The sequence below is a fragment of the Manis pentadactyla genome, chromosome 3 (genome assembly GCF_030020395.1).
Source record: "Manis pentadactyla isolate mManPen7 chromosome 3, mManPen7.hap1, whole genome shotgun sequence".
Lineage (NCBI taxonomy): Eukaryota > Metazoa > Chordata > Mammalia > Pholidota > Manidae > Manis > Manis pentadactyla.
The window spans coordinates 34,103,570-34,114,333 of record NC_080021.1 but is presented as its reverse complement, the minus strand read 5'-3'; the positions used below and the strand labels follow the sequence as shown (position 1 = coordinate 34,114,333).

At 35.5% G+C, this 10,764-nt stretch overlaps 1 protein-coding gene across 1 annotated transcript in view; it reads right to left on the bottom strand.

Annotated features, from left to right (window-relative positions):
- Window positions 1–7,409: 7,409 nt before the first annotated feature.
- The window catches only part of ANGPT1 (angiopoietin 1), a 274,777-nt gene continuing 271,422 nt past the window's right edge, over window positions 7,410–10,764 (bottom strand). Inside the window, exon 9 of the mRNA XM_036876436.2 lies at window positions 7,410–9,951. Coding sequence (XP_036732331.1) covers window positions 9,791–9,951 — 161 coding nt within the window. The 3' untranslated portion in view covers window positions 7,410–9,790. The remainder of the gene's footprint in view (window positions 9,952–10,764) is intronic.

Below are 10,764 nucleotides of genomic sequence, written 5' to 3'. Positions count from 1 at the left end.
ATGGAAGGTTGTATTTTTCTAGAAAGTTGTCCATCTCTTCTAGTTATCCAGTTTGTTAGCATATAATTTTCCATAGTATTCTCTAATAATTCTTTGTATTTCTGTGGTGTCCATAGTGATTTTTCCTTTCTTATTTCTGATTCTGTTTATGTGTGTAGACTCTGTTTTATTCTTGATAAGCCTGGCTAGGGGTTTATCTATTTTGTTTATTTTCTCGAAGAACCAGCTTCTGCTTTCATTGATTCTGTTGTTTTATTCTTCTCTATTTTATTTATTTATGCTCTAATCTTTATTATGTCCCTCCTTCTACTGACTTTGGGCCTCATTTGTTCTTTTTCTAGTTTCATTAATTGTGAGTTTAGACTCTTCATTTGGGATTGTTCTCCTTTCCTGAGGTAGGCCTATACTGCAATATACTTCCCTCTTAGCACAGCCTTTGCTGCATCATACAGGTTTTGCAGTGAATTTTTGTTGTCATTTGTCTCCATATATTGCTTGATTTTCTTATTTTTTCATTGATCCATTGATTATTTAGGATCATGTTATTAAGACTCCATGTGTTTTTGGGCTTTTTCGTTTTCTTTGCATAATTTATTTCTAGTTTCATACCTTTGTAATCTGAGTAGCTGGTTGGTACAATTTTAACCTTTTTGAATTTACTGAGGCTCTTTTTGTGGACTAGTGTATGATCTATTCTTGAAAATATTCCATGTGAATTTGAGAAGAATGTGTATCCTGCGCTTTTGGTGTAGAGTTCTGTAGATGTCTGTTAGGTCCATCTGTTCTAATACATTGTTCAGTGCCTCTGTCTCTTTACTTATTTTCTGTCTGGTTGATCTGTCCTTTGGAGTGAGTGGTGTGTTGAACTCTCCTAATATGAATGCATTGCTTTCTATTTTCCCCTTTAATTCTCTAAGTATTTGTTTCACATATGCAGGTGCTCCTGTCTTGGGTGCATAGATATTTATAATGGTTATATCCTCATGTTGGCCTGACCCCTCCTTTATCATTATGTAAAGTCCTTCTTTGTCTCTTGTGACTTTCTTTGTTTTGAAGTCTATTTTGTCTGATACAAGTACTGCAACTCCTGCTTTTTTCTCCCTATTAGTTGCATGAAATATCTTTTTCCATACCTTTTCTTTCAGTCTGTGTATGTCTTTGGGTTTGAAGTGAGTCTCTTGTAGGCAGCATATAGATGGGACTTGTTTTTTTATCCATTCAGTGATTCTATGTCTTTTGATTAGTGCATTCAGACCATTTACATTTAGGGTGATTATCGATATGTATGTATTAATTGCCATTGCAGGCTAGAGAGTTGTGGTTACCAAAGGTGGTAGGATAATTCCCTTACTATCTAACAGTCTAATTTAACTCACTTAGTATGCTATTATAAACACAACCTAAAGGTTTTTTTTTTCCTCCTCATCCCATCTTTATATGTTTGGTATTATATTCTGTACTCTTTGTCTATCCCTTCACTGACTTTAGGGTTAGTTGATTTGATTTTACATCTGCTTAGTAATTAATTGTTCTAGTTTGCTGTATTTTTATTTCCCCTGGTGACAGCTATTTAGCCTTAGGAATTCTTCCATTTATAGCTGTCCCTCCAAAATGCAGTGTAGAGGTGGTTTGTGGAAGGTAAATTCCCTCACTTTTGCTTATCTGGAAATTGTTTAATCCCTCCTTCAAATTTAAATGTTATTGTTGCCAGTTAGAGTATTCTTGGTTCGAGGCCCTTATGCTTCATTACATTAAATACATCATGCCATTCTCTTCTGGCCTGTAAGTTTTCTGTTGAGAAGTCTGATGATAGCCTGATGGGTTTTCCTTTGTATGTGATCTTTTTTCTCTCTCTAGCTGCTTTTTAAAGTCTGTCTTTATCCTTGATCTTTGCCATTTTAATTATTATATGTCTTGATGTTGTCTTCCTTGGGTCCCTTGTGTTGGTAGGTCTGTGTACCTCCATGGCCTGAGAGACTATCTCCTTCCCCAGATTGGGGAAGTTTTCAGCAATTACTTCCTCAAAGACACTTTATTTCCCTTTTTCTCTCTCTTCTTCTTCTGGTACCTCTATAATGCAAATATTGTTCTGTTTGGAGTGGTCACATAGTTCTCTCAATATTTTTTCATTCTTAGAGATCCTTTTTTCTCTCTGTGCCTTACTTCTTTGTATTCCTTTTCTCTAATTTCTATTCCATTTACCATCTCTTCTACTACATCTAATCTGCTTTTAAATCCCTCCATTGTATGTTTCATTTCAGATATGGAATTTCTTAATGATTGAATCTCTGACTTAAATCCATTCCTGAGTTCTTTAATGTTTTCCTGTATTTCCATGAGCATTTTTATGATTTTTGTTTTGAACTCTCTTTCAGGAAATTGATGAGTTCAGTTTCATTTTGACCTTTTACTGGGATTTGTGAGATTTTGGTCTGAACCAGGTTCCTTTGACATTTCATATTTCTATGTGGCACCCTCTAGTTCCCAGAAGCTCTAGTCTCTGCAGCTGCTCAGCCCCTGGAGTGAGGTCAGGGTTCTCAGGGGAGTGGTGCTGGATGCCTCAGGGTAGGAAAGAGCTGTTTCCTGCTTCCTCGCTGCAGTGCCTGTCTCTACTGTCAGAGGCAGTGGGCCAAGCACACAGGTGTAAACCACTGTGCAAACCCCATCCCTTTAGCAGCCCTCTCACTGCTAGGAAGCCTCTCAGACCGCCCGCCTTTCCTTTGTCCCAGAGCAGCTGGATGTAGATCCTTGTCCTCCCCAAATGGCTGAAATCTGTCTCTCTACTTATTCCACCTGTCTTAGCTTTCCAACCTCAGTAATCTCCAGATCACCATGCAATGTAGATTTGTGCTCCCAAAGCATATCTCCAGGTCTGGGTGTTCAGCAGTCCCTGGCTTCCACCCTGCCCCTGCTGTTTCTCTTCCTCTTGCTGGTGAGCTGGCATGGGGGAAGGGCGTGCGTCCCGCCAGATCAAGGCTTTTATATGTTACTGTGTTTTGCAAGGTCTGCTCTGTTCTCCAGGTGTATGCAGTCTTGGCATCCTGATTCTTAATGCAGTCTACTGGGATGACATTCCCTCCTGGTTCTCCTCTTATCTGGCCATGAGTTCTCATCTCCTTTTCCCATCCTTCTTGTTTACCTGTTCCTTAAAATATTTGTTTTATCAAGTTTTTCACTGAGATACGTTTCACTATATGTTCTCATGAAATTATCTCATCTAGTAATTTTAATTTCTGCTTAGATACTATGGAGTCTAAAATCTTCCACCTCAGTCCTGTTTGAACTCAGATTCATGTATCCAATTGCCTAACTGATTCACTCAAACTAAATACATGAAACCAAACTTGTTAGTCACTCCTCAAAACCTGTTTCCTATTTTAGACATTTTGCACTGCCTTCTAACTAGAACAAAGGTCTGGAATGACCTTGATCCTTCCCCATCTTCCATCAGTTCGTTAAGTTCTTTGGATTCTTTTTCCTTAATATCTCTCAAAATCCAACTTCTCCAGGCCAATCCTATGGTCCCTGCTGTACAGATCAGGTCCGCACCATAGCAGACTTGTATGGCAGCAGCCTCACTGGTTCACACCTCTCCAGTCTTACTCCTTTCTAATGAGTCTACTAACTACGGCAAGTACAGTGTTTCTAAAGTGTGTAAAATGCTGCATTTTCTCCCTTTATCAAGAAAAACAAAGTTTCAGCTTAGGAACATGAGTTAAAGTCCTTCGTGATCTGGCTTGATCTCCAACCTCATCTCCTGCTATCCCTCTCTCAAAGCAACTCTAGTCCACTCATACTGAATGACTTGGAGTTTCCCATAACTCCATGCTTTCTGACATCTTTTTGCCTTTTCACTTTCTCCTGTTTCTGTAAACTCCCAAGAAACTTTCAAAATAAAGCTCAAATGCCATCTTCTATGAAATGGGTTATGTAAATTGAGGGTGGACTAAATGTCTAATTTTAAAAACATGTATCTATAAAATTTACTATTGAGTAGTACTTTTTTCTTTACACACTATTATAGACAATTATATACAACAAAGCCTTCAGCAGAACCTTAATAACTTAATCACTCTTGTCTCAGTATTCTCATTGCAGCTTAAACATACTTACTTTAATTCTATTAATTTAAAATTCCTACTGCTCATGAAAGTCTACTTCCTTGTTTTTCTAATTGTGAATTTCTTTATGCCATAATCATTGATATCCCTAGTAGTTTCCTAATGCTTTATCTGGATGCTAGTAATTATTTAATATGTTTGTTAAATATAATACATGCTCTGCCATTCAATCAAAGCTATAAAATAATTTCCTAAAGGAAGAGTTTATACAACTATAATCCAGCATTTTCTTAAGACTCTTATGGTTATACTTTTCTCCTAACATTAAAGTTAATTTACAAATACTGATGATTTTCTTCTCTAATCTTTTACATCACTGTTTTGATGTTTAGACATTCTATTAAAAATGCAAATGAATATACCTTGCTTATATTTTCTTTTAAATCCATTTTCAACTTACAATGTGTTAGTAACTTTTTTATTAAGTTGATCCTGGTTCCTTACAGCATGACTTGGAAGCAGAAACATTTTTTTTTAATTTACTTTATGTAAGAAGAACTTAGGTAAGGTAGTCACAATTCTGTGCCAGAACTAGATGAGAGTGGTACCCTTCTGTTTCCCACCATCACAAAATGCACACTGACTATCCCTGAGGGCCAAGATAGAGTGGATGGACTGGGGAGGCAGACTAGTTTTATGAGCAGATGAAGTAGGAGATTGCTTGTAAAGGATATCAGGAGTCATTCTCTCCACAAAATAAAATATCCTTTCACAGTTTGATGAGAGTTAGTATGTCAGAGTTTGAGATTATTTTTTCTGGGTTAAAAAGCAAAACCCTGGGACTTATTAAACCTTAACTATTATCCATGATTTGTCATGAGTTTATTGCTCTCTTTCTTGAATGTCTTCAATGACTTGCTTAATGTCAGTATTTCCTAGGAATCCTTTTATATGTTCATTTCCATAATCTCAATGGATGGTATAAAATAAGTAATCAATAAAGTAATGATCCATGAAAAGGAATCCATGAGAATATATTGATTTTGAATTAGAAGAGACTTTTATTCAAAGAGCATCAACTGGAAAAAAGCCTTCAGTTGAACCTTAAATCATAAAGCTGAAATAAGCTGCCCAAATATATATATCTAAATTCAGATAATTACATTAAAATAATGTATAATGAAAAATGAAACTATTATTCAATAGTACATTTCATATAGCTACATAATTTTAGAATGAAAAGAAACACATAAACCTCCCTCAGTCTATACAATATGTATGTTCCAGCAAAGTTGGTAAAGAAGTGAATTTCTGTAGATGACTAAAGTAAGTTTGAACATGGTTTTTTTTTTTTTCTGGAGTAGAATGCATTAAGTTTAAAATCTGAAAATAAATGGCTTAAGATAGTGGTCAAGTCTAATATTGTTGAATTTGTATAGAGAGAATGTTAATCTTTCAGACAATTTCATTCCATTGAACAAATAACAAAAGATCTAGTAGGTACTGTCGAGAAATTAAAAATAGGTAAGAGACAGCCTATTTACAAAACAGTAGGGAGTAAGACAAAGCTCAAGCAATATGTGTTAAGAGCTGTAAAAGTATATGAATGGACATAAGGTGACAATTAATAGAGGGCATTAGAGAAAGTCTCATGGAGTAGCTAATATTTTGATGCACCATAGATGATTGTTAGGTCTTTGCCTACATGAAAGAAGAGAATATCCTTTCAGGGAGTGTTCTGAATCCTTAGCGTGCATTAGAATCTCATGTGTGTGGCCTGAAAGGAGCTGTTATCATTCTGTATCAGTTAGCTATTGTTACAATGATTAACATGTGCCCTTACAATGTGACTTTGCGGCTCATCCCATAAAGAGATGGAGTCTATTTCCCCATTCCCTGAATGGCTGTGTTGAGACTTGCTCTAGCCAATAGAATGCAGAAGTGCCTGTGTGTCACTTCTGAGCTGAGGTCTCAAGAGCCATTCAGTCCCACCCTTTTTCTCTACCAGTAGAAAGAAAAAACAAGGTAGCTTAATGGAAGATTAGAGTCCCCAGGAAGCAAGACTAAGTTTACTATCTGAGACCACCCTTATCCAGCCAGCCTCCTGCAAACCCACCAAATGTCTCCAGATACATGAGTTAATTCAGTAAATACATGAGTAAAATCACCCCAAAATGTAATGGCTTAAAACAACACCCCCTTATTTTTTCTCATGATTATGCACATTGCTGGGCAGTTCTGCTCATCTGAGCCAGACTCAATTGATTGCAGCTGAATTTACTCATGTATCTGGAGACATTTGGTGGGTTTGCAGGAGGCTGGCTGGATAAGGGTGGTCTCAGATAGTAAACTTAGTCTTGCTTCCTGGGGACTCTAATCTTCCATTAAGCTACCTTGTTTTTTCTTTCTACTGGTAGAGAAAAAGGGTGGGACTGAATGGCTCTTGAGACCTCAGCTCAGAAGTGACACACAGGCACTTCTGCATTCTATTGGCTAGAGTAAGTCTCAACACAGCCATTCAGGGAATGGGGAAATAGACTCCATCTCTTTATGGGATGAGCCGCAAAGTCACATTGTAAGGGCATTCATAGGGAAAGGGCAAGCAGAGGGGTCATTTCTGTAATTAGTCTCCTACAGAGGTGTCTTCATTTTAATTGAAATATTGAGTAGGTGGAATGAAGCTATCTGGTAATGTAGGCTGGCATTAACCTGACATGTTTATTTCAAATTTAGGGGGTAATAAGGAAACACTTAAGGGTTTCCAGCAGGCAAGACACAACTCCGGCTTGAGAATAAGCTTGTGCATTTATGAGATAGGAGCAGAGAAGAGTAGGAGAAAGGCTATCTTTTCTGCTCACATAGGTGAAACTTGATGAACGTTCAAATCGCTGTGGTGGCAGTGGGAGCAAAATCAAGGGGAAAGGTAGGAAGTACCCTTGAAAGGACTGAACTGCTAAGACCCCCAGCAGGATGAGAGGCATAGTTGGTGAGTAGCATCTCCCTGAAGCTCTTTAATTTTTATATTAAACTCAGATATTCAGCACACATCCTATTATGACACATTCAGAGTTCTCAGAATTTATTGTCAATTGTCATATGATAATAGAGCACTCATACTGGCCGGACTTAGCAGCCAGAGATGTGGGACTTGGAGCCATATTGCTTTGGGTCACCATTCTAATGGAGTAAGCTTTTATCACATACAAAACTGAATGTTTTTCTAAGATTGAAGCTTTAGTTCATTTAGTAATTTGTTTTTTCCCCCCAGTGACTCCATTATTGCATCGATCTCTAATTTAAAAATCTGTTAAGCATTTACTTAAAATGAGATGAGGTTGCACAAGTACATTATTTTCAATTTTATTTAAATCAAATAAAGCTGTGATTGATGAAGAAATTTGCATAGAAACCACATGAATTTTACTGAAATAAAAATTTAAAGACAAAATCCTATTACCTAGTTATCTTATCCTGAAATCATTAAATGCAAAGGATATACAAGTTAAATGGCCACACACATGTAGGCATTACACAATGCATATAATAGTCATAAAACATTTTATACTGCTTTATTATAAATAAATGGAAACAATATTTCACTTTACAAATCCAGATACAAACAGCAAATATCATGCTTTTTGTTGTTGTTTTACATTATTTCATTTTATTTTTGTACTATGGGTTGGGAAACAGTACTTCTTATCAAAAGTTTGGTAAAAGTTATTTGTAGGAATACAAAAGAACAAAACACGTACTTTCACTTAAATGAAAATAATTGAGAGGGACCTTAGAGGAAGGGTGTTATGAAGGGGTCACCAAGAACAGGAAAACTGTGCAATACCTGCAAATATCACTTGTGAGGCAAAATTGGGTTGCATACAGATGCATAAATAAAAATACTTCATGACAAACTTTACAAATTATTTTCTTAAAAATGGAATAGCTTTATTCTCTCAAATGGAGGAAAGCTAAGAAAGCAAAACAGATCAAGTCACCAGGCCTAAAATTGATTTGTTGCCTTGAAAAAAACTTAAAAAAAAACTACTCAATATGTATTCCAATTTTCTTATCTCACAGTAACTCATGTTTTTATTAAAACTTCATTATTGTAATCTTGAAGACTTAGAAAGCACTTCTGATAAAATACTTTAGTAAATTTAAATTGCCACAGAAATCTGTGCCCCCAAATTTACTTAAAATAGATTATCCCATAGGAATATATCATTAAGAGATTTGTCAAAGCTAGCAGTCAGAATTCTCTTAGTCAGGTGACTATGATTATTTTTCCTTTTTGTGTGTTTCCTTCATGTATAATACAAAGTTTGCCAATTTTCTCCACTAATAATAATTTTTAAAAAACAGAAATTGCCTAAGGAAACAGCTGGAGAGAAAAAAAAATTAAGAAATAACGTACTTCATAAAGTAGTTTAGTAGATTGCTTGGAAAACTTACATTTATTTGCATCAACAATGGACAATGTTGCATATTCCAGATTAAACAACTATTGGGTTTACCGTGGATATAAACATGCTATGTAAATTAATATTTATAATTATTTTATTTTTCATAGACTTCAAAGTGTATCTTTTTATAGAAACTGGAACAGAGTGAATCTGGGAAGCATGTTTCAGTTGATTAGCAAAAATTAAATTAGCATGAAACAGCAGGGTGACGAACTGCAAGATCGTTATTTTAAAAATAATGAAGTTACACTTAGGTGTACACATACAAGGAGATACTGTAAAATGAACTGTTCCAGTTTACTTCGTTTTACTTCAACTTTATACACTCTAAAATACTGCTTTCATGTATAATATCAAATGAAATATTAAATGCATGTATACTATTTTAAGAGTTTGATGATATATTTCACATTCTTTAAAGTTTACTTGGGCTATAAATATATATCAGTCAGTTTTTAAAGTAAATGAAAACTGTAGCATTGGGGGCTAAATTTTTCACTTCATATGTCTATACTTAATTATGTCCACTTTTTTTCCTGAAAATGTGTCAAGAAATCAAAGAGCAATGGGGCATATCTCACACTATTATTCTTCATGCACTACAATTTGCTATGGTTTACCAAAGTGGAATTTACATTTGAAGATGGGTTAACTGAAATTAACCATTAAGTACAAATGAGGAACTAGGCTTCTGAAATCCATTAACATATAACCAATTCAGAGGGCTGTTTTTCCTGAATTTTATTAAAATTGTACAATGGTATAAACTTATTTTTAGTAGGTTTGCATAGAAAAACACCATTTCACTGGTGTGATACATCTTTTCCTAAGGATTATGGCAGGACTGTTTCCATTCTTCGTGTATATTCTTTATCTTTTCTTTTTCATTCATTTTCTCCTTCTTCTTCTTCTTTTGGTTTTACCTGCAATAAACCATATTTATCATCTGGCTACCATAGTTCCAAAACAAGATCCAGTAGTACTTTAAAGCACAGCAAGCTGAGCAGTTTCTTCCCTTTTTAAGGTGTAACAGTGAGTGGCATTCTCTATAGTCATGCCAAATAAACATGGTAACCCCAAGTAGGGACTTCTGTGAACTCAAACGGCTCCAAATCCAGTCAAGAACCTTGGTGAGTTCACATAACTGCCATTTGTTGCTGGAAGGGAGACAATATTGCTTGCTTCCGAAGTCTTCAAGCAGTTTCTTATCTGGTAACTCTTCCAGATTTCTTTGTTGCTTTGATTATTGCTTCTGACATGGTGCCTTTAAAAGTCCAAAGGTCGAATCATCATTGTAGTGGAACGTAAGGAGTAACTTGGCCCCTTGAAGTAGTGCCACTTTATCCCATTCAGTTTTCCATGATTTTGTCCCGCAGTATAGAACATTCCATTTAGATTGGATGGACCACAGGCATCAAACCACCAGCCTGAAAAATCAATTGATAATGAAGGAGCAAAGAAGGAGAAGAAACAATTTTAAGTAAATTGAACATTTGGAAATTAGTGGCATTAACTGAAAGGAAATTTATTCATACTTGTTATGATTATTTGCAAATAGGAGGCCTTCAATAAATATCTTCTCAGTAGTCTTAAGTGGCATCTGATCTGGGTCAGTGCATGAGCAATCAGAAAGCAGAATGCTGTCAGGGAAATCAAGCTTCAGTGTCATTCCATCGGGACTCATTTCCCGGTGTGATGATGGGAAGTTTCAAGATACAGTCTAAGTCAGACCTGGATTTATGTGTAGGGCCAGTAAAATGCAAACATTCTTAAGAGGCATTCTAACCTTGAGCCTGGTATTGGGAATAGAACAATTAATTATTAGTGAAAAATTTCAGAAGATTAGACAACTGACATCTAAATAGAGAGAAAGAGATTTTCCATCTCTTTCTACTTTGTTTTCTATCTATTTCGTAATTTTTCCAAGAACTGGCCCTCAGCAACTTCCAAAATTAACTGGATACTGGGCAATGACTATAATGCTAAAACTGAATTTAAATTATTTTGCCACCTCTTTATTTGATAGTAATATGGGAAATGCTAATCAATATAATTCCTATATAGCAGTATTTTTTCTGTGATTGTTCACATTTTTTCCCAAGTTAGTAAAAAGTAAAACAACTTGATGAGTAACTGGAGATCCTATGCTTGCCTAGCTCTCTGTAAGGATAATCCAGTATTTTATTTTATTTTTTTAATGGATTAAGTTCTTATATTTTTAAGATAAACATAGTATTTTT